Source organism: Lissotriton helveticus, chromosome 6 (assembly GCF_964261635.1).
Source record: "Lissotriton helveticus chromosome 6, aLisHel1.1, whole genome shotgun sequence".
NCBI lineage: Eukaryota > Metazoa > Chordata > Amphibia > Caudata > Salamandridae > Lissotriton > Lissotriton helveticus.
Window position 1 is genome coordinate 1,929,324,740 of NC_136067.1, and position 24,259 is coordinate 1,929,348,998.

The following is a 24,259-nucleotide window of genomic DNA, read 5'->3' on the forward strand; positions in this document are numbered from 1 at the left end:
AGGAGCGGCGCCCGCAGTCTTCCAGTGGTGGAGGTGGCCGGAAGAGGCTGCTGCCGGACGGCGCAGGGTGTGTGCGCTGCCCGCTCGTCGTGCCGCATCTGTGCCCGAGACAACCCAGGACAGTGGATCAGGGCCTTGCCGCTCTGTTGGCCCTGCCCCCGGGCATCCCAGTGGTGAGTGGCCGCCGGGCCTTGAGAGACGCGGCCGCCGGGGCGGCTATGGAGGTACCTGGAGCCGGTTGTGGCCTGAGCTACTAAACTGAGGCGGTGATGAGGCAGGGGGTTTGCTGGGTGTGTCGCCTCATCCCGAACCCTTTGGTGGCCGCGGAGCAGAGGCACTGTGGCTGAGGCGGGCAGAGGGACTGTGCGCTGCGGTGCTGCCGGGCTGGCTGGGCCTTTGGGGGCCTGGAATCGATTCACTGCCTGCATGAGCCCCATTGGAACCCCGTATGTGACTCCCGCTGGGGTGCCCCTCCCCCCTTTGGCCTGCTGCAACTATTCGCGCCCTCTGCCATCTTGGGGGGGCGAGGAGGAGATACCTGCTGGTGGACCCGCAGCAGGGACGGGGCGGCTGACCATAGACTGTCCTGTGTTCCCAGGGTGGGCGGCTTGGTCTGCAGTGAATTGTGACTCCTTCTTTGTCTGCCCTGATACCGGGGAGGCGGGGTGTCCGCCTCCAGGTGCCCGGCAGGTTCGCTAGCCTACCTCGGACTTGCGGACTGGGAGGCCCGCTCTGCCCCACTATCTGCAGGCTGTGAGGTGAGCTGTGATTTGGTGAGGGGCAGATAGGCTACTGTGTTGGGTGGCGCACGTGTGCCTGCCCCCCCTTCTCCTCCCCTGGAGGCCCGGGACCTTGCCGCTGAGGCCTGTGGAGGGGCCCTGATGTCTTGGGCCCACTGACGTTGTCTCGAGGGCCGCCATTGATGTGAAGAGTTGTGTTCCCTTAGAGAGCGGCCGCCTCCCTTCATCGTAGGGGAGTGGGAGAGGGATCGCCCACCATACCGGGTGGCGGGAAATGCCGCAGAGGCGCCAATGCGTTTCCCCAATCCTCCCCCTCCCCGTCGAACACCTCCACCTGACTTTTTGGGAACATGGGCAGAAACCGCGCTACTCAGGCCACCATTTCCCCCAACCCAAACAAAAATGGACCAATTCACCAAGCCTGAACGTGACCAAGCGGGTGGGTCTACGTCTGTGCCTGGGGCGGGCGGAGGTGACCTCTCCACTATCCTGCAGGCGATTAGCGCATCACAGGCCTTGGTGGAAAACAAGATAGGTGAGGTGAGGGTAGACGTGGCACTGATTCGGCAAGACCTCCGTAATGCCACGGCCCGTATTACAGAGGCGGAGTCCCGTATTTTCACGATGGAGGATGACTTGGGCACTCAAATCCCAGGTGGCCCGCCTGCAGAGACAGACCTCGGAACTGCATCGAAAGGCCGCGGATGCCGAAAATAGGGCCCGGAGAAACAAACTGCGCCTCCTGGGTTTTCTGGAGGGAGTGGAGAAAGGACGCACCAACACCTTTATCGAGGCCTGGGTCCGGTCCTGGATCCCCAAAGAGAAACTCTCCCCCTGGTTTGCGGTGGAGCGGGCTCACCGCTCCCTCGCTCCCAAAACCCCCTCCTGGAGCTCCCACTCGTCCCGTTATCCTCCAAGTCTTCAACTTCCGGGACAGGGATGCGATTCTGAAGGCCACCAGGGGACTAGGTCTACTGCACTTCCAAAACTCAAATTATGGTCTTCCCGATTATTCTAGAGAGGTGCAAACTCAACGCCAGTCTTACGACGAGGTCAAGCAAAAACTCAGGGCCATGGGCCTCCGATACGGCCTCCTCCTCCCGGCTCGCCTTAAGGTGTTTTTCCAGGACAAAACATTTTTCTTTGACACCCCCACAGGCGGCATGGACCTGGATTACAGAGGAGCGGCCCCTCCTACCTGGTGTGGCCCCCTCCCCTGCCTGGAAAACAACGACCCTACCCGGCCAGGAGGTACCCAAGGCGCAGCGGTGCCGAACTGGATCTAAAAGATGAGTCAACCGCCGGGGGGGAAACTCTGTCGCCGGGGGCGCAGTGCCGGCCCTCCCCGATTCAGACCTCAAGCCACGGGGCCTCCTCCCCTACTCTGGTGTCTTGTAAATGTATGTATTGCGACTTTTATAGCGCACGTATCACCCGAAGGTATCAAGGCGCTTGCTTAGGGAACCCGTCCTGGTATTCCCCTGTGAGATACCCCGGCAGGCTATCCACAAGGTGAAAGCCAGGCATCCCGCCGCGAGGGGCAGTAGTGGAGATTAAGCAAGCTATTGCCCAGAGTCGCAGAGTGTGACCCCGTGAGTCGAGTAGGCACCGGAGTGAGAATTGTCGAGTCCGTGGAATTTTTTAGCCCGAGACCCGCCGAGGCGGGGAATCGAACCCTGGTCCACGGCCGAGCTCAGCTTCCGGGTTTGCCGCCTCTAACCACTGAGCCACGCTTCTCCACACTGAGCCACGTCTTCACTTATCGATATGGGTAGCACCCCAAGATCAGATGTCACTCGGCGGAGGGCAATGTCGGACTCGGACCTGTCTGGGATCCCCGTGGCTCTGGTGGGGAGGAGGGGGTGTGATCAGTGTTATAAGTTGTGTACCTTCATTCCACCCTTCAGGACCTGATATAGCAGGCCTATCCCCGTCCCCCATGAACGGGGCTCTACTTGGCTCCTCTGGATGACCCGGCCAGTGTATACCTCATCACTGTAATCCTGGATCTGAACCATCTTATGACTTCTTTGTTATCCACTCCATGTTTATCTACTGTGGGCAGGCATCCGTATACATGGAGGGGGTCCAACTCAGCCATGCTCCTGACTGTTGGTTGCTAACCGTTTTAGAGTAGCGAATCACCTCTTTGTGGGGTAGTTAGTAGTTGGAGTTTTGGGGCGACAGATGCTTCCACTTCAGAAGTGTAGGGTGGGGGGGATGGGAGGGAAGGTGGACCGTTGTTCCTCGACAGTTTGTTCTTTTTAGCCGCCTATGGGGCGCTGGTTGCAGTTCTCCTTGGTAGCCATGTCTCTCTGATTGGTCCACAGTTGACAAGCAGCTCACATCTTCCACCAGTTTGTTATTTTTGGCCGCCTACGGGCTGCCGTCGGAGGTTCCCATTGGTAGTCGTGTTCCCTCCTTTCTTGGTTTCCACAGTTGATGAGCAGATCACTAATTTCCATGGCCCCTTTTCTGAGCCCGGATTTGGGTAGGTACTCTTACTGGGCAAGGTCCCTCGTAGGTATCCGCACCTCCACATTCCATTCCTCTAGATGACTTACACCCTCACTAGGCCTATCCACATCCTTTCCTGAATGTCAATGACCAAATCAAGTGCACGGCTGTCCTCCGCGCTGCTCACCGCCACGCACCGGCCATTCTCTTCCTCCAAGAGAGGCACCTCCTGGGTACACAATGCTACTTCCTAGCTCGCTACGGATTTGATCGGTTATGGTACTCTGGTTTTACACGGGGCTCTTGGGGGGTGGCTATTTTACTCAGGAAGGGGCTTCCCTTTACCCTGGCTAAAGCCGAGACTGATGCACAGGGCCGCTATGTGGCCATCTCGGGAACCATTGAAGGGCGCCCCTTGAGCCTCCTAAGCCTTTACATTCCCCCTGCACTCCTGCCTCCAATGCTTCGCCACCCTACACAGGTGATCTCCTCCTTCCACAGGGTCTTACGGTGGTAGGGGCGGGGACTTCAGCGCCGTCCTGCAGCCCCTGCGTGACACGACGGGGACCCCATCCGGGGCCCGTGGCACCTCCGCGAAGATCCTCTCGAGCTGGTCCTCGGCCCTGGGTCTCTGTGACGTGTGGCGGGTTTGGAACCCCCGTGGGAAACAGTACACCCACACGTCGGCAGCCCATCATACTTACTCCCGAATTTACCTTCTCCTTATGCCTGCCACAGACTGCCAGCTGGTATCTGGGGCCGCGATACTGCCCAGAGGGATATCGGACCACTCCCCCATCTCCCTCCGTCTCGGGTTCGCCCCCTATCCCCCCCCCCCCCTGACGGGTCCACGGGCAACATAGTGGCTAAACGCCTGGTTCTTGCAGGACTCCGAGATAGTGGAGTCACTAGGTCAGGAGTTGCGTCACTGTTTTTCCACCAATACGGGCTCTGTTCCCTCGCCGGGGACGCTGTAGGAGGCTGCAAGGCCGTTAACCGGGGGGTGGCCAGGGGACTGGTCCACGCGAAGCGGACGGCCCAGCTGGAATCTCGGGCGGCACAGCTGAAAACAGCCCAGCTCACTAGCGGCCAAGGGGAGTCCTCCCGACAACTGGCAGCAGTTCGCGAGGAGATCGTTGGAATCCGCTAAGATGCTTTGGCGTTCGTCGGTTGCCCGTATTTATGGGTGGGGTGATAAGAATGGCAAGCTCCTTCACAACCTAGTGTCCTATCCCAAAGTCAACCGTATTATTCCCGAGGTCCGTTCGGATACCGGGGCCCTCCAAGTGACGTCCTCAGCCATCGCACAAACTTTTACTGCTTACTACGCGACCCTTTACACCGCTCGTCCCCCGGGCGCTCCTCTGGCTGATTTGCTGGACAGGACTGGTACCCAACTGCTGTGTCTCTCTCAGGAGACTGCAGAGGCTCTGGACCGCCTCTTCACCCTTGAGGAAATCCAGGAGTCTAATTCGCTCTTACACCCCGGTAAAACGCCTGGTCTTGATGGGTACCCTCAAGAGTACTACGCGGCCTTTTGTGATATTTTGGCCCCCAATTTGGTGGACCTGTTCCGCCATGTGGCGGGGAAGGGGACATTCCCACCCGAATCTGATGTGGCCATGATAGTGGTTATTCCGAAGACGCAACCATCCTCCCTGAACTGTGCAGACTACCGCCCGATTTCACTGTTCAACACGGAGATCAAGATCTTTGCCACTGTTTTGGCTCAAAGACTCCGACCCCTCCTGCAGGACCTGCTCCACCCCGACCAATGTGGGTTCATGCTTGCCAGGGCCACTCGTCACTGCATTTGTTGTCTCCACCTGGCTCTGGCCCACCGCGGTCACCTAACCCCGTATTTGGCGCTGCTTTTCATAGACTTTGAGAAGGCCTTCGATACGGTGGATTGGGATTATCTGCAGGACGTGCTGGACAGAATGGGTTTTGGTCCCTCCTTCCGCCATCTGATCAGAGTTCTCTACACTAATCCCAGAGCCGTGTTCTCATTAATGGGGAGCTTTCTGAGCATTCCCGATCCGGAGGGGCACACGTCGGGGGTGTCCGCTCTCCCCACTCTTATTCGCGCTGGCGATGGAGCCCCTTGCGGCACTTATCCGACAGGACCCACTTATTCGGGGTTGGGCCTGGGACTTGAGCCAGGTTGATAAGATAGCCCTATATATGGACGACGTTCTGCTTTATTTGGCAGACCCAGACAGCCCTGGCCCCAGGTGCCTGTGGCGGTTCTTTCCGATTTCGAGCGGGTCTCTTGTCTCTGCCTCAATCTGGCGGTCAACTTTGGTCCCCTTGCGTCCCTCCAGAGACTGACACTGACGTTGATGGAGTTGTGCACTACTAGGATATCCAGGCGATAATAAAGAAGCTCAATCAGTTTCTTCGTTGCAAAAGTCTTTATTTGATATAATTCCAGAATATAAAAGCAACAGCCAACGCGTTTCGTTCTTAGAACTTTGTCAGGGCTGTAGATAAAAACATAAACAAAATACATAAGGGTCCAAACTCATATGGTACAGACCACAAAGTGAATAAAAACATTACAATCATTTAAAAAGAAGAAGGCCTACACACTTGTGTAGGGACCTATCTGGAGTAGCCACTCCTAGATCTTATACTGAGCTTACAATAGGAGAACAAACATTACATAATATACATTTGTAATGAAACCAACATTTTAGTGACCAGAATCCATGCACAATTCCAATTTTTGCAATTTATTGCAAATTTAAGGTTTGATGTTTTGCGAGTAACCAGCCGGTCACAACCTAATTCTATGTGGATTACGTTTTTTTATTATATTTATACATACATACGAGATGGGAGAAAATCAGAAGAATATTATCGGATTGCTGGGAGATTTTATATATATTGCTGATACATTAGTCTTGCGGGGACTTCATTATAGATTATACAGAATCTGTCCCGTGCTGGAACAGAGACATAGCATTATATCCCTTCTCTCTTACTGTACATTTCCTATTTATAGTATTCATTAAACAAAATACAATTTACACCCAATGACTGAATTATACAAAGTTAATTACTATCATACTGATTTCTAAAATCCAAGACAGATCATGACGATAAGTATCAAGTTCCTACTTCCACATAGCAAGAACCGCTGAGAAAAGCATGGTCTTTTAATTATATACAATTTGAATTTTTATTTATTTCTTTATATCAAGACTGGATTATATGGATCCCTCATGAGTACACTCTATCATGTGGGCGGTAATTCCAACCATAGTTTCACATAATTTACAGAATACTGATAGTTTGTGGCCATGCAATTGCAAAAATTACAAACAATATCCTAAATGTTTTACATCACCGATCACTCATTCTCACAACCTATTTCAAAACCTGTAATCAATGATGCCAAATGGTACATACCAGTCGGTAAGCTGCATAAAGATCGTCTCAATCTGTCCTGCCTGTGGAGTGTGGCAGTCTTTCAAGAACGTGTGCCACCTTGATAAGGGCCACGTTATAGAGCTAAAAAATGTAAGGATAATAATGTTCACATTTCAATAGATATAAAAAGAGAAGAAATCGGTATTATGGACAAGATGTCTAATTCACAATATCGTGATATCCCGGACTGCCCCCGTAGTTTTCAAAACATCCTAACATATGGGGGCCAAGCAGTAGTATTAAACAGATATAAAGAATTATCATGCATGGCATCCCATATGCACTGCAAGTAGTGGCCGCGGCTAAGTATCCTCAGGATTTTCATGATTTTTTGTGTGTGAGCCCTTCTAAATGAAAATCGAAAGGGCGAAAGTGAAGTTTAATCGTGTTCATATACAATCACATTTGAGACCACAATGGTCCTACTTTAAGTCACAGGCACAACTTGTTTGTGCCCCTAAGCTGAAATCGGCAAACATGGAGTAAATATTTGCCAAAGTCAGCTAAAGCCCAAAGAAGTTTATTGTTAGAGCAACTCCCAAAAGAAAATTATTTAATTCTCACAGGTGGATCGAACCAAGTCTGCATGCTGGCTTCTATGGCAGGGACGTAACAGCCTAAGCTATCGCCTGACTCTCCTGTCCCGGGTTGAAAAATCCCTAACTTAAAAACAAGCATTGAAAATGCAATAGGTCTCGCATTAGGAAAGTTTTTTTATTTTTTATTTATGTGTTGGTTTTGAAAATAGCAAAATTAATACCTTTGTCAGGTGGATGTGGTGGTGAATGCGATGGTGGTGGATGCAATGGTGGTGGATGTGGTGGTGGATGCGATGGTGGTGGATGCGATGGTGGTGGATGTGATGGTGGATGTGATGGTGGATGTGATGGTGGATGTGATGGTGGATGCGGTGGATGTGATGGTGGATGCGGTGGATGTGGCGGTGGATGTCATGGTGGATGTGATGGTGGATGTGGTGGTGGTTGATGCGGTGGTGGATGTAGTGGTGGTGGATGCGGTGGTGGATGTGGTGGTGGTGGATGTGGCGGTGGATGTGGTGGTGGTGGATGTAGTGGTGGATGTGGTGGTGGTGGATGTGGTGGTGGTGGATGTGGTGGTGGTGGATGTGGTGGTGGTGGATGTGGTGGTGGTGGTGGATGTGGTGGTGGTGGTGGATGTGGTGGTGGTGGATGTGGTGGTGGATGTAGTAGTGAATGTGATGGTGGTGGATGCGATGGTGGTGGATGTGGTGGTGGATGCGGCGGTGGATGTGATGGTGGATGTGGCGGTGGATGTCATGGTGGATGCGGTGGATGTGGTGGTGGTGGATGCGGTGGTGGATGTAGTGGTGGTGGATGCGGTGGTGGATGTAGTGGTGGTGGATGCGGTGGTGGATGTAGTGGTGGTGGATGCGGTGGTGGATGTGGTGGTGGTGGATGTGGTGGTGGTGGATGTGGTGGTGGTGGTGGTGGATGTGGTGGTGGTGGATGTGGTGGTGGTGGTGGATGTGGTGGTGGTGGATGTGGTGGTGGTGGATGTGGTGGTGGTGGATGTGGTGGTGGTGGATGTGGCGGTGGATGCCGTTATAAAGCCTGTGATTGATAGAACTTAGAAACGGCAAAACTATGATAGCAAGCATATGTTTAATTAAGCGCATGTGGACAGTGAATTGCATTGCATGAAATCCTTTTCTTAGTGTGGCATGTCAGATTTAGTCCAATCCCTAGTGCATACCATGTGTAAAATGGCAAAACCAAAAGAATTAATTCATAAAAAGGGCGATAGTATGCCACATAATTTGCCTTTTCTGGCCACATATTTTAGTCAACCCTGCCGCATAATTTAATATTACCTTCCTGCATTATTGCCGTGGCCCCAGGTAAGAGCTACCTCAGCCTACTTGAATATTTATACAAAACGGAATAAAAAATATTACCCGTCTGAGATTACCCATGAATTCCCAATTCATATTCATAATTAATAACAGTTTATGGAATTACAAGCACCACTGTCCCAACGAGTGAATTTTATGACATCTCAGCTATCAACCACAAGGGCGACCCCAACGTTAATTGGATGGACAAATCAAGATATCCAAAATGTAAAAAATATTACGTTTGCAACATACCGGCATGTGGGAACTCGCACATTTAAAATGTAATCTATTTAGCATGGAAAAGGAGCATTTCATGGTCTGTTTGGAACCAGAGATTTTCAGAAGAGTAAATGATTTGCAGCGCAGCGGATTAAAAAAAAAAAAAAGGAGACACGGCCGGCCAGCCGTGAAACTGAAAGCACGGCCGGCCGGCCGTGAAAAAGCCTTTGATGCAGCAGGGGGTAATTAGGGGAGGAGAATGGCTGGGCTGAGGCAGAGCGCCAAGCCTTTGAAGCAGCAGGGGGCGGAGCGGGAAGAGCTGCTGGCGGCACTAAGCTGACGATTTGATGCTGTGCACGCGCATTTTAACTAATTGCGCTTGCGCATTGAGTTAAAAGTGCACATGCACTTCATCAAATCGCCAGTGAATCGCCAGTGTAGGTAAGCTTTGTTTAAGCCCCCATAGTCTCGCTCTGCTCAATGCGCATGCGCATTGACAGGCGAGACCTAATGAGCCATACGACACTCGTTAAGCTGCATGGTCATATCGACAAAGGGATGGGTTTTTTGCCGTATCTGCACCCGCCAGTGAAACAAGCAAAGTGGAATTAAGCTATATGGCATCCACAGCGCGGGGGCATTAACCAATGCCCCCCGTTATAATTCCGCAGTTATAGTGAAGATGTCAAGCCTCTAAAACAATCTGTACAAAAGAAATGTCACAACACACCAGCGAGGCTGCAGAAAGGCCGAAGCCAAAAGGCAGGGCTACACATAAAAGCATAAGACCACTGCTGCGCTGCCCAGCGCGCCGTCCAACACTATCAGTGCACATCGCGCATGAAGTGGAAAGCCTTGGCTCATCTCCAAGTGAGAAAATGACATGCAGGCAAAGTGATCTATTTATCAAATGCGCGGAATGGGCTCCTACCTGTTAGTAAGTCGTCTCCACGAGGTGCCGGATATCTCCTAGAACACCGGGTGGAATACGGAAGGGTGTTTAAATATCCTGTTCTGTGGCGCGAAAAATTCAATTCGGGAGTAATTACAGAGGAAAGACTTGTTTGGCCGAAAGCCAGCATGTGTAGTTCTTTTAGTAAAAAAGCAAAGGAGGAGATTTGTTCATGTTTATATACAGTCATATATGTAACCGTTATAGTCCTACTTACATTTCAAGCACACCTTGTTTGTACCCATGGGCTAGAATCGATGAGAATAAAAATAATAATACTAAAATGGGTATTTACCGAAGTCAGGTGAAACACAAAGAAATTTTATTCTTAAAGCAACTCCCAGAAAAAATATGATTCTCACTGGAGAATCGAACTGGGTCTATATGATGGCTTCCATGGTTGGAACGTAACAGCCTGAGCTATCAGCAGACTCTCCTATCACATGATAAGAAATCCTTATCTTAACAAGGAGCTATACAACACCCATCGGCCTGCATAATAATACCTTCAACGAACGGGGTTTTGCGCCAGGGTCTGTTTACAGGTTCAAAAAATGATTAGTACAGGGATAATTATATAGCATGAATATATACAGGTAAAAATAAGATGAATAAGAGCACAAGTGTGTTGAAAGGAAGTTTTTTGATAATTGTGTAACTACGAGGAAATGAACCCAGTTTGTATAATGTCTAATACTAATGTGACATCTGTCTAGAGCTGACATGTAAGCAGCTTCCTAGGGGCGACCAAGAACCTATCCTAAGTAAAAGGCTGCGATTCCAGATAATATCGCAAGGCGGAATAGTCAGCATATGAAACCTAAGGTTTCTATCCCTCAACATGTGTACTGCCTAGATCTTCTTAATGGTTGTTTCTTAGCTATTGGACAGTATTAAGCATCAGTTCATCATTACTATACCCTAATCCTAACACATATAATTCTTGGTTGCTTCCAATTGGGCATTACCGGGTATAGTCATAGCTGTGTGGTACCCCAACGATCTCAACCGTGAGCATATGCACAGGGTCTAAGAATTATCTCTGAGGTAGATGGATTATTCTCATCAAGTTTTTAGCAAATGTGTGTTCAGATATCCAAAATTACCTTCAGCCCTATGTGGCCTACGTCTGCTTATGTTAGAAAATAATGGAACTCATGGTCAATGTTATGACCCTTCTTAATTGTCTGAAGTCTACATATCTATTTGGACTCTAACTGGCGAAGAGCAAGAACCCTATCACCTCCTCGGGGGTTCATGGGTACATGGTCGATCCCACAGAACTTAAATGTGTTATTATCCCCATGGAAGTTTTTATAATGTTCAGTCATTGGGTGCCTCGTATCGCCATTAAGTAGAGCCCTACGGTGTTCTTGTATCCTCATTTTGAGATTCTGGGCCGTACTTCCCACATAGGTCATTTCGCACGGGCATACCAATGTGTAAACCACAAATGGTGTATTGCAATTTATGAAGTGTCTGATTTCATATATCTTAGTGGTATTATGGCTGAATTCCTTACACTTGTTTAGTCCAAATGGGCATATGTTGCAATTTGTGCAAGTGAAAAAACCCTTTGGCGCCACAGGCAGCCAATTGGTAGCCTTCTTGGTTGTTATATAGCTGGGGCATAGTGTCCTTCTCAGTGTATGTCCACGTCTATACACCAGGGATGGCTTCTCAGTGATGAAAGGGCGTAGTTTAGGAATATCTAAAAGCAAATGCCAGTGTTTTCTAAAGGCCTGGTATATCTTATTGCTGTGTACCGTGTAGTCAGTGAAAAACGCGACCTTGTCTCGGGTCTTGCTTCTCGCATTGCTACCTCCCCCATTTCGATTGGCCCGGGATTGTAGGGTGTCGGACCTTGGGAGTTTTAATATGCGTTGTTCTGCTTTATTGAGGGTATGTGTGTCATATCCCCTCTGCATGAAACGTTGTTTTGTATCTGCTATGTTGGCAATGAATTCAGTGTCTCTACTACAAATTCTACGGGCTCTGACCATCTCCCCATATGGTATATTTGCCACCACTGACCTTGCGTGTGCACTGGTGGCGTGTAATGTACTATTACACGAGGTGTCCTTCCTGAAAAGTGTGCTATGTACCTGTCCTCCTTTTACAAAAAATCGAATATCCAGAAAGTCCATCTGTTCCTTATGGTATGACATAGTGAGTGTTACATTATATGGATTACTGTTAAGATAGTTCAAATATGTCTGTAATTCAACATCGGATCCAGTCCAAAGGCACAGAATGTCGTCTATGTACCTCCCCCAGAACACAATATGTTTGGTCCAGGGGGAGGCACCACGTCTCCAAGCATGCTCCCTCTCATACCAGCCCATAAAAAGGCCGGCATAGGAGGGAGCAAACTTTGAACCCATGGCTGTACCCTGCAGTTGGTGAAACCATCTCATCATGTTTAAAGTAATTATTACTGAGAATGAGGTCAATCATTTCTATGATCATGTTGTTAAAATCAAAGCGGTCTGCTCCCTCCTTGTCAAGATAGTATTGGGTCGCCAGCAGCTCATATGTTTTTTTAATGCAGGTGTATAGTCCTACTACATCAAATGTCACAAATTTTAAGTCATCCGACCAAGGGTATCCATCCAGTTTGGTCAATATATCAGTACCATCCCTGATATAGGCCGGAAGGTTAACAACATGTTTTTGTAAGATGAGATCAACAAATTCTGACAGCCGTTCCGTGGGTGAGCCTATACCTGAGATGATTGGTCTCCCGGGGGGAAATGCCCCCCCTTGTGCACTTTTGGTAATATATAAATGCAAGGGAAACGTATCTGGTGTACAAAAAGGTATTTGTGCTTATCAGCTGTCAAAAGACACTCCTCCCTCCAGTTTGTAAGTCTGCCATTGATGGTGGTTTTAAGTGCAGGCATGGGATTCTGTTGGATTTCGGTGTAACATATCTGGTCATTAAGTTGGCGTTGGATTTCCCCCATATAGTCTTGGGTATTCATCACCACCACGTTGCCCCCCTTGTCCGCCTCCCTTATGACTATGTTATTGTCATTTTTTAATCTCTGGAGGGCATCTCTTTCTGGTTTGCTAAGGTTGTACTGTTGTGGTGGTGTGTACCTGGAATGTTTTTCCATACGATATAAGTCCTCCGAGAGTAATGCTCCGAACTTATCAATATTAGAATGGTACCCCATTTGTGGTGTGAAACTAGATTTGCATCGAAGACCACTATCATGTGTAATATTTTCTGCAATATCTAGTTCTAACAAAAGGGCATGCATATCTATTGTTTCGTCATCCTCTATGGATAGCAGGTTCTGAACATGTCATATATCCTCAATGCTTGTAACTTGACCCCTATCACTAGACACTCCAGGAACAATGGAGCCAACAGAAACATTAGGACCAACAGGCATTTCATGTGAACCAAAAAATTCCTTTAATTTCAGAACACGTAAGAATTTATACAGGTCTATGTGTACATCCACCAAATCTCCAAATTGCGTCGGGCACACGCATTAATATCCAAATCTCTTCCTGAGAGGTTAACAATGCTCAATTCCTGCTGTTTAGCCCTTAGGTTATCAATAATAGAGGAACCCCCCGTGGTGGGTGCCTCAATTATCCCATCATTCGTGGGTATGTTCACTTCTTCTTGGGACGTAGTGCCATTGGGTGTGCATCTCTCCTTCCTCCTTGCCCCACCCCCTCTCCTGGTTTTCTTGTACCTTTCTTTGGTTGTCTCTCCCCAAATCTTAGTCTCTCTAATTCTTTCTGGAAATTGGTCGCTCCTTCCCCTAAAGGGACACTTGATAATGACTGGTTCGAGGTGGAGCTACTACTGGATGCTAGTGAAGTATTGCTAGCTGTCCTATTCTCAACACTCTCTTCCCTAGCTCTTTTCTTATCCTCATTACTAATGGGATTATCATATTTGCTTGAGAAAGTATAGATTCTCCCGTCCCTATAGTCCCTATCATCTCTCTTGATCTTACGCATCTTTTTATCACGTAAGTATTGCTGATGTTCTTCGATGATTTTATTTAGTATCACATAGTTTTTTTCAATTAGATCCTTACATTCCATGGGCTGGATCTGTTTTTCCAAATCCTCAATTTCCTCTTGTAGTTTTTTTACCCTTTTCATATGCATGCTTTATTAGAATGCGCATCATTGTGCCAGATGCGCTCTCTAAGTTGTCCTCCCATTCCCCCAATAGGTCCACGCTCAAGTCCTCAAATGTAGGAAAGATCAAAATGCGTAGACCTCGCGGAACTTTTTTGTTGTCCACGTATTGTTGGAGGGTCACTCCGTCCCACCAACGGGCAAGTTCTTGTTTTTTGACCCTCTCTAGTTTGATGAATATAGCACGTTATCCTGTGCTTCCTTTGTCATTTTGGGGTGCAGCAGCCGCCGCACTAAATCCTTTGCCAAATAGGTCCTGGGCTAGTTCCTCTCGTCGGTCGAGGAGTTTAGACATGGTTCCTTTGTAGAGCTATTAATCGGGTTAGGGGTGTGCTGGCTGGTCCAGAAAGAACAGTAACAAGTACAGAATGCCAACGGTGGACTCTAGATGCCGCACCAACTCCTGATTATTTCCACAAGTGTCACAAAAGTACTTATGAGCTGTTAGTGTGCAAACATAACTCCTGCACCCACCGTTGCGGGGTGCAACCCAAGGGGATGGGTAGAAAGTCACTGACGTTGATGGAGTTGTGCACTACTAGGATATCCAGGCGATAATAAAGAAGCTCAATCAGTTTCTTCGTTGCAAAAGTCTTTATTTGATATAATTCCAGAATATAAAAGCAACAGCCAACGCGTTTCGTTCTTAGAACTTCATCAGGGCTGTAGATAAAAACATAAACAAAATACATAAGGGTCCAAACTCATATGGTACAGACCACAAAGTGAATAAAAACATTACAATCATTTAAAAAGAAGGCCTACACACTTGTGTAGGGACCTATCTGAAGTAGCCACTCCTAGATCTTATACTTGGCTTACAACAGGAGAACAAACATTACATAATATACATTTGTAATGAAACCAACATTTTAGTGACAAGAATCCATGCACAATTCCAATTTTTGCAATTTATTGCAAATTTAAGGTTTGATGTTTTGTGAGTAACCAGCCGGTCACAACCTAATTCTATGTGGATTACGTTTTTTTATTATATTTATACATACGAGATGGGAGAAAATCAGAAGAATATTATCGGATTGCTGGGAGATTTTATATATATTGCTGATACATTAGTCTTGCGGGGACTTCATTATAGATTATACAGAATCTGGCCCGTGCCAGAACAGAGACATAGCATTATATCCCTTCTCTCTTACTGTACATTTCCTATTTATAGTATTCATTAAACAAAATACAATTTACACCCAATGGACTGAATTATACAAAGTTAATTACTATCATACTGATTCCTAAAATCGAAGACAGATCATGACGATAAGTATCAAGTTCTTACTTCCACATAGCAAGAACCGCTGAGAAAAGCATGGTCTTTTAATTATATACAATTTGAATTTTTATTTATTTCTTTATATCAAGACTGGATTATATGGATCCCTCATGAGTACACTCTATCATGTGGGCGGTAATTCCAACCATAGTTTCACATAATTTACAGAATACTGATAGTTTGTGGCCATGCAATTGCAAAAATTACAAACAATATCCTAAATGTTTTACATCACCGATCACTCATTCTCACAACCTATTTCAAAACCTGTAATCAATGATGCCAAATGGTACATACCAGTCGGTAAGCTGCATAAAGATCGTCTCAATCTGTCCTGCCTGTGAAGTGTGGCAGTCTTTCAAGAACGTGTGCCACCTTGATAAGGGCCACGTTATAGAGCTAAAAAATGTAAGGATAATAATGTTCACATTTCAATAGATATAAAAAGAGAAGAAATCGGTATTATGGACAAGATGTCTAATTCACAATATCGTGATATCCCGGACTGCCCCCGTAGTTTTCAAAACATCCTAACATATGGGGGCCAAGCAGTAGTATTAAACAGATATAAAGAATTATCATGCATGGCATCCCATATGCACTGCAAGTAGTGGCCGCGGCTAAGTATCCTCAGGATTTTCATGATTTTTTGTGTGTGAGCCCTTCTAAATGAAAATCGAAAGGGCGAAAGTGAAGTTTAATCGTGTTCATATACAATCACATTTGAGACCACAATGGTCCTACTTTAAGTCACAGGCACAACTTGTTTGTGCCCCTAAGCTGAAATCGGCAAACATGGAGTAAATATTTGCCAAAGTCAGCTAAAGCCCAAAGAAGTTTATTGTTAGAGCAACTCCCAAAAGAAAATTATTTAATTCTCACAGGTGGATCGAACCAAGTCTGCATGCTGGCTTCTATGGCAGGGACGTAACAGCCTAAGCTATCGCCTGACTCTCCTGTCCCGGGTTGAAAAATCCCTAATTTAAAAATGAGCCATACGACACTCGTTAAGCTGCATGGTCATATCGACAAAGGGATGGGTTTTTTGCCGTATCTGCACCCGCCAGTGAAACAAGCAAAGTGGAATTAAGCTATATGGCATCCACAGCGCGGGGGCATTAACCAACGTCCCCCGTTATAATTCCGCAGTTATAGTGAAGATGTCAAGCCTCTAAAACAATCTGTACAAAAGAAATGTCACAACACACCAGCGAGGCTGCAGAAAGGCCGAAGCCAAAAGGCAGGGCTACACATAAAAGCATAAGACCACTGCTGCGCTGCCCAGCGCGCCGTCCAACACTATCAGTGCACATTGCGCATGAAGGAAAAGCCTTGGCTCATCTCCAAGTGAGAAAATGACATGCAGGCAAAGTGATCTATTTATCAAATGCGAGGAATGGGCTCCTACCTGTTAGTAAGTCGTCTCCACGAGGTGCTGGATATCTCCTAGAACACCGGGTGGAATACGGAAGGGTGTTTAAATATCCTGTTCTGTGGCGCGAAAAATTCAATTCGGGAGTAATTACTGAGGAAAGACTTGTTTGGCCGAAAGCCAGCATGTGTAGTTCTTTTAGTAAAAAAGCAAAGGAGGAGATTTGTTCATGTTTATATACAGTCGTATATGTAACCGTTATAGTCCTACTTACATTTCAAGCACACCTTGTTTGTACCCATGGGCTAGAATCGATGAGAATAAAAATAATAATAATAATAAAACGGGTATTTACCGAAGTCAGGTGAAACACAAAGAGACTGCTTTGACTGGCAGTCTGACATCCCCCTTAGGAGACAATCGGTCAAATACCTCAGCGTTTGGGTACCTCTTCTGCTAGAGCTCGAATGGGCTTTGAATATCACGCCTTTGGTCGTCAGGATGAAGGCGGATCCTCCCCCTTAACCCCCTGGGCAGGAGTGCACTCTTCAAAATGATGGTCCTCCCCCGTTTTGCGCGCGATGTGTCTCCGCCCCAGCCGATTTCTATCACATGATATGGTGTTGTCCGGCTTTGGCGCCGTTCTGGAGGGGGGTGGAGCTTTATCTCCCGCAGGCCCTGGGATGGGAAGTTCCCCACGATCCGATGCGTCTGCTGTTGGGGGTGTTTGACGGCTTGGATGGCTCTAGGGCGGACAAGCGCTATTTGGGGACAGCAGTGGTGGTGGCCAAGACAGACATAGCGGCGCACTGGTCCCAGGCTAAGGCACCTACTGTACAGGGATGGAGGAGGGGAGTGGACTGGTGTGGGATTCAGGAAGAAGCCTTATTCGAAGCCCGGGGATGCCCTGACTTATTTAGTAAAGTGTGGGGTAAATGGTTTAATATGCTGCCACGATGATGATCTGCCTTAATTTTATTTTATGTACGACTGTATTTCATGTCTGGACTACCGTCTCAAAACCGACGGGCCGCCCCTTGTCCTGTCAACTGTATGCATTGCCATGCCTATCCCAATGATTAATGATCTGCAACCAATAAATTTCCATGTTGTTACAAATCTAATAAAGTTGATTAACAAAAAAAATATTTGGGGAGGGACATTAGGACTCACTTGGTTTCGTCTCTCGTGGGTGATTGTCCTTTCCCACACTCAACAGTGGTACTAGATGGCATATTACACTATGGACATCTGTACGTATACATTTACATTATATTTCCAAAATATTAGGATTGTCTTGTTGAAAAAAGAAATCTGTGAAATACAAAAATATTTACTAAGAATTCAAAGCCGAACTGTATTCCTCAGTTTTTATCTGTAACATATAAATAACAGAAGGGGTGTTTTGTGCATTTCTTTCACTCCCTCTCCAATTAAAAAAAGCTTTGCTAAAGTCAATAGGTCTCACATTTGGGAACTAATGAATTTGCCAGTGTTTTTTAGCCATGCTGCACAGCATTCTTTATGCTATGCAGCATGACTACAGAAGCTTAGAAAAAAGTTTTTGACATGTCCGAAAAGCAGGTGGGGAATACAACACAAGGGGCAGAAGTAAGACTGGGGGCGAGAGGCGGAAGCAGCTAAGCAGCTTCGAGGCACAAGTTTGGTCCACAAGCAACATAGGGTACAGGTGGTGACTGTAGAAGGACACAAAGAGCAGCATGAAACATTGGGAAGCAAAAGTAAATTGGAGGTGATGGGGAGAAGCTGAGACATAAGAGGCAACCAAATGAGTGACAATACAGCCAATCAAAGGTGAGCACTAGATGGGCTAGAGCGTCTTGGAATAGACCGCACCCTCTAGCAGGTGAGACCTAAAACAGAATAGCTGCCAAACAAATGATTGCTGTTAATTTCCTTTGTTTATTCCTGGCCTGGTCTGTGTGAGATGGAGGAGGAGATAAAATTGTATCAGAAGTTTCATGGAGATCTAGGTCTGTGATGTGAGAGCTGCAGATCCCTGTGGGAACCCAAATATTTAGAGTGGTATGCCCACCTTTGCAGGGATTGTGGTCTGGTCTCCCTTACAGGGAACCATGCTTGCATTTGCATGCAGTCGCAAAATTCCTCCCACTTAATAAATGTTAATAAGCTAGGAGGTTTTGCAACCTTATGAGAATGAACGTCTCCTCCTAAAATAAAGATCAGTTTGCACACCAATCGGTGTGCAGATTGCAATCATGGCTTGAACATCAGCTCCTATTCTCTGAGAATCTCGATAGGAAAGTTTCAGTGCAAGAAAAACAAGCCTTTGCAATGAAATAGGTATTGCATTTACTTGAGTTTAAGCTGTTGGCATTGTAAATGACCATGCCTATTTTTGTTTTTTAAAACATAAATAAAAGGCATTGTCATTTACAATTCCAATAGCTCAAACTCGCTTAAATGCTAGGCTTATTGCATTGCAAATGCTTGTTTAATTTTAAAACTGAGCATGATGCTGCTTCAAGCACACTGCGCTCTGTTCCTTTTTTTTTTTTTGTAACTTTAACACTGAGCACGCAGTTCTTGAAGCGGCGGCGTGCAAAATTTTAAAGTAATAAAAAAATCAAAACCAGCGCGGTGTCCCTGAAGTGGATGCCACGCTCAACAAAAAAGTTAAATAAAAATAAATAAACTGAGCGCGGTGTCACTAAAGCGGGCGCCGTGCTCAGGATACAAATAAAATAGCATCCGCCATTGTCCCCATTAACAAAATAGTGCTGACCCCCTAGATAAAGCAGACCGTGTAACGAGCCAAGGAAAAGATCCAGTCGTCCTGGGCGCTAACAAATGGCAACAAGGCGGGACTAACAAGCCTCATAATAAATCAGAAGCCAGCATTTACCAAGGACAATGACACCAGCCAATGAAAAGTATGGGTAGAGAGAAGGCGAGACTTACACAGAATAATAGACTACGGCATGCCTCGCAGAGCGAGCAGCGCATGCGGGCTGCAGCTAGGCACGGTCCAAAAACTAGAAATCTGTTTGTGACTTGCATAGCACAGTTTGCAACGTGACAATGGAGAGCCTCTGTACAAGTGGTGTTTGCAGAGCAGTACAAGCACAAAGATTTAGGGGAACCAACATACAATGGTCGGGATTGAAAAGTAAGTAGGCAAAACAGTGCTAGGGTGTTGCTTAGGACGACTAAAGGGGTGACTGAGTGGAAACCAAGTAGAGTGGTAACTCTCCCCGGGTGGTACGGTTACAAAACAAATGGCTATATTCAATAAATATTGCCACAGTTTCACAAGACTGCGTTTCTATTTTTTTATAAAACAAAAGCGTTATAGCGCCAACCTGCCCATTTTGAAAGCTCCATATCCCAGGGACAGCTATTCAGAGCGCTAGAGAGCGTCCTCTCTGTTAAGTGGCTTCCTACACTCAACACTAGTATGATTGACAAAAAGCATCTTTCTTAATAAGAACTTTCAGTGTCCCCATCCTTTAGATTTATTTGTTTTACCATATTTCTTTCTACCTGTCTTTATTTATTTTCTTAGGAATATATATTTGCCGTGGGCAGAATATTGTTCCGATTGGGGAGGCATTACTAGAAAACCCCAAAATGGAGCTGAACATCCCATTGAAAAATAAGAAGTTTCTTCCCGAAGATGTAGTTGACCTAATCCGTGATATGCTGGCCTACAACCCAAAGGACCGGCTAGACGCCTTTGAGCTCGAAATCCGTATTAATCAAGTAACATATGGAGATGAAGGCGACTAAAATCAAGGTATGAAACAGACCTATTTTTCTAGTTCTTTTTACATTGTTTTAAATACTAAAGCATTTTTATTTTGATTCAACTCTGGAACGACTTTACTCCCATTAAAAAAAAACGCTTTGCATTACTAGTCTTTTTAATCTCTAAAAAGTGACACATTTAAATTGAGCTGAGGGGTTTATTTGCACATAAACCCTAATCTTGAAATACATCGATAGTTATTCCATAATAATCACTCTTCTATACAGGAGAGGATATTTATTCGAAAAGTTGCTGTTTTTCTAAATAAACAACCCAGTATTAAAAGGTCTAGATCTCCTCTTCCTCCATAAATTTATATATCAAACTTCTTAAAAGTAATTTTTAAAGTAACTCTTTAAAGGCATGCTGTCTGGTCTTGCAGAAGTTCAAGCTCAGTCATGGTTTAAAGGTATGTTTAGTGCAATTAATGGAAGACCCACCAGCTTCCAAATGATATTTCATGCAGCTCGCTCTGTTCATATTTAACTTCTCTTTGGACCTACCCTAACTTCTCATAGCATAGCACTACAAAAATGTCAGTCCTAACGAACTGTTCTGCAGCATAGGTTCTTCAGTGATAGTCATAAACACCTGAATATTTCCACGCTGTGTGTTTCTTCTATGGAAAAGTATCTTACTATGTCCGTATCCATGAGTTCATATGCAAATCTGTAGAATGGAAGCCTCCTGGTGACCCTATTTTTTCATAAATGTTCAAAATAACTCTCCAGAGTGTCCTTCTAAAACTGCATTGCAGCATTTAAAGGCAGAAAACATCTCTTGCAGCAGAGAACATGAAGGCAAAATGCAGCCTGTTATGCTTACATTGAAGACAGACAAAACAAGCATTGGAAATACAATAGTTCTCACATTTGCTTCAATTAGAGCTATTGGCGTTGTAAATGACAATGTCTTTTACCATGTGTTTTGGAGCGTATGTGTGTGATGTGTAGTGTAATTGTGTTGTGAGGAATTGTGTGGTGTAGAGTGGAAATATGTGGCGCAGTGGAATTATGGGCATAGTAATTAGATGGTATTGAGTGTACAGGAATTATATGGAGTGGCTAAGAGTCTTTCAGAAGCGGTATCGGCTAATACTAGAGAATAGGAGAGTTTAAAGATTCACAATAAAACTTTACAGGATGACATAGAGAGACTGAAAATGCAGGCAAGACGGAATAACCTTAGACTCTTAAAAATCCCTGAGGGAGCTGAAGGGGGAGACCTAAAATCTTTCGTTTGCCAGATCCTTAGAGATGGAATCTTAAAAGATAGACCGGATATTGATTTGGACAAGGAAATTCAGAGTTCATAGAGACCCTTTTATATTGAACCCAGCAAGGAAGGTACCTAGGAAAATATTGATAAACTTTCTTTCATACTCAGTCAAAGAGCTGATACCTGGAAGAGCTCTGAAGGAACCTGCGCAAGTATTTGGTCTTATAACGTATCAAATAAGGTCAGATCTCGGGAAGAGAACTGCCCAGAGGTAATGGGATTTAGGTACAAGAATGCCAGAGCTGAGAAGTCAGGGGGCGCAAGTCCAGATGAGATATCCAGCCATGTTGTTAAAGATAATGTGGAAAAACAAAACTTATAATTTCAGCTCTACCGAGGAAGAGGATACTTTTTTAAAGACGTTGGGAGTAGGGGCGCAGTGGGAGCAGAGATTCCAGGTTCCTAGACATCACAGAGGGGATAGTAATGTTAAAAGTGCTTGAAATGTTTGAAAATATAGGTTGTGTGAAGATCGAAACTAACGGGTCATTAAGGTTAAAAAAACAACAACAAAAAATAATCAAAGAGAGAATATGGAGAAAAAAATGAATATATATATATATATATATATATATATATATTACCTACTGGCGGTTGCCAGTAGGTATATATAGTTAGAATTTTCAAAAAACCCATAGAGAAAAAATCCTATGTCTAATAACTTTGGCGTTTGTGGACGGAATTGGCTGAAATTTACAGGAAAATGGCACATTTTGTTTCTGAGCAGCCCCTGAAAATTTTGGGGGGGTTCGTCAAGGGGGGGCCGAGAAAAAAGGGGGGTCCCAAAACGCGTTTTTCCCATGTTAATTTCCATAGGGCGGTTGGCCTCACTTTTAGCCCGAACGGCTGAATGGATTTGCACGAAACTTGGCAAAATTGTAGGGACTGGTAGCCCGATGTGCCTTTTGTAGGTCTCAATATATGTGCTTCAGTGGATTTTGAGAAATTAATGTTCAAAAAAAGATATATATCTGTAGCAGCGGACTGGGCAGCGCTCCGCTACGCGTACTTTTCGCGCAACGGAGCTTTGTGAAGCGAAGCTGATTGGTTCTCCGGCGTCTGTCAACATTCCAAACAGTCCGTAGCGGCCGCCATCTTGTCTCTCGGTAGGATCGAGAGACAAGAGGAGGCCAAAGCGAAGGGGCAAATGACCATAAGGGGGCATAGTACATTGTCGCTCACCCCCTAGGTTTGATGTGGAGGTTTTAAAAGGGCCCCGCGGGGCAAAAAAAAATAAACATAATAATAATCGAACAGCTGAATGGATTTGCACGAAACTTGGCAAAATTGTAGGGACTGGTAGCCCGATGTGCCTTTGCTAGATCTCAATATATGTGCTCCAGTGGATTTTGAGAAATTAACGTTCAAAAAAAGGTATATATCTGTAACAGCGCACCGCTTCGCGTACTTTTCGCGTTACGGAGCTTTGCGAAGCGAAGCTGATTGGCTCTCCGGTGTCTGTAAACATTCCAAACAGTCCGTAGCGGCCGCCATCTTGTCTCTCGGTAGGATCGAACAGCTGAATGGATTTGCACGAAACTTGGCAAAATTGTAGGGACTGGTAGCCCGATGTGCCTTTGCTAGGTCTCAATATATGTGCTTCAGTGCATTTTGAGAAATTAACGTTCAGAAACAAGATATATATCTGTAACAGCGCTCCGCTTCGCGGAGATAAAATTATATGTGTATTACCTAGCTGTTGCTAACACCAGTTAGCGACGGCTAGTAGAAGATAGCGACCATCTTGGGCCCCACTTTGCATGTGAGTGATATTTATCACTAATGACATGCAAAGTGGGCATGCCAAGATGTTAGCGACTGGAAACAGTCGCTAACATCGCTATCTCCTATTATCAACTTTTGGAAATATTCGAGATAAGGGCGAATATCTCCAAAAGCTACCACCTGCCCTGAGCAGTTCTTAGCCATGTTATCCAATGGGAGGTGGATAACATGGCTAAGAGCATTAGCTCGGTAATGCATGAATATCGCTGAGTTTTCAGCGATATTAATGCATTGCGGTCGTTTTTTATCGTATTTCCGATAAACCTTGATAATAGCAAGGTTTATCTGCGATAATTTCTGACGGTAAAAAAATCGTTGCTAAGCATCGTTAGGGATAAATATCGCTTAACTTTGGTAATATGCCCCAACGTCTGTTAACGTTCGATTCGAAGGAAATCAGGAAGTGTTGAAAAACATTGTCTGCGCCATCTTGTCTTTTTTCAAATGCCACACTTTTGTCGTGCACGGCAGCCATTTTAGATGCCTTGACCAGACCCACTCTGTGCACGCTGTCGATCCTTAGCATGGCTCCCCACCCTCGCAAGCATCTCCCCCAGGCAGTGGTCACCCCCGCTCTCTGTCTTATGCATGGGTAATAAACCTCCCCCATCTGCGCTGCTGTTCCCTGAGAATCACACCCTGTGCCCGCCCGACACCTCCCTTTCGCCCTATTCACTACCGCACCCTCTGACACTCCTTTTCCTCTGTGTCCGATTGTCCAGGCTGGTCCTAGGGTATCAGCTAGCCCTGCAGATGTAGTTTATGGCCACAGCTGTAAAGAATCACCCCTCTTCAAAGGAGTTATAGTAGATCAAGGCCCACACTCGATGAGATCCGTCACAGCAGAAGCGTTGCTATTATCTGAAAACCATCCTGTATTGTGATTGGGGAGGG

At 46.0% G+C, this 24,259-nt stretch overlaps 1 protein-coding gene across 1 annotated transcript in view; it reads left to right on the forward strand.

Annotated features, from left to right (window-relative positions):
- The window catches only part of LOC144763892 (serine/threonine-protein kinase pdik1l-like), a 99,919-nt gene that overhangs the window by 60,797 nt on the left and 14,863 nt on the right, over positions 1 to 24,259 (forward strand). Inside the window, exon 3 of the mRNA XM_078649906.1 lies at positions 20,060 to 20,290. Coding sequence (XP_078506032.1) covers positions 20,060 to 20,283 — 224 coding nt within the window. The 3' untranslated portion in view covers positions 20,284 to 20,290. The remainder of the gene's footprint in view (positions 1 to 20,059; positions 20,291 to 24,259) is intronic.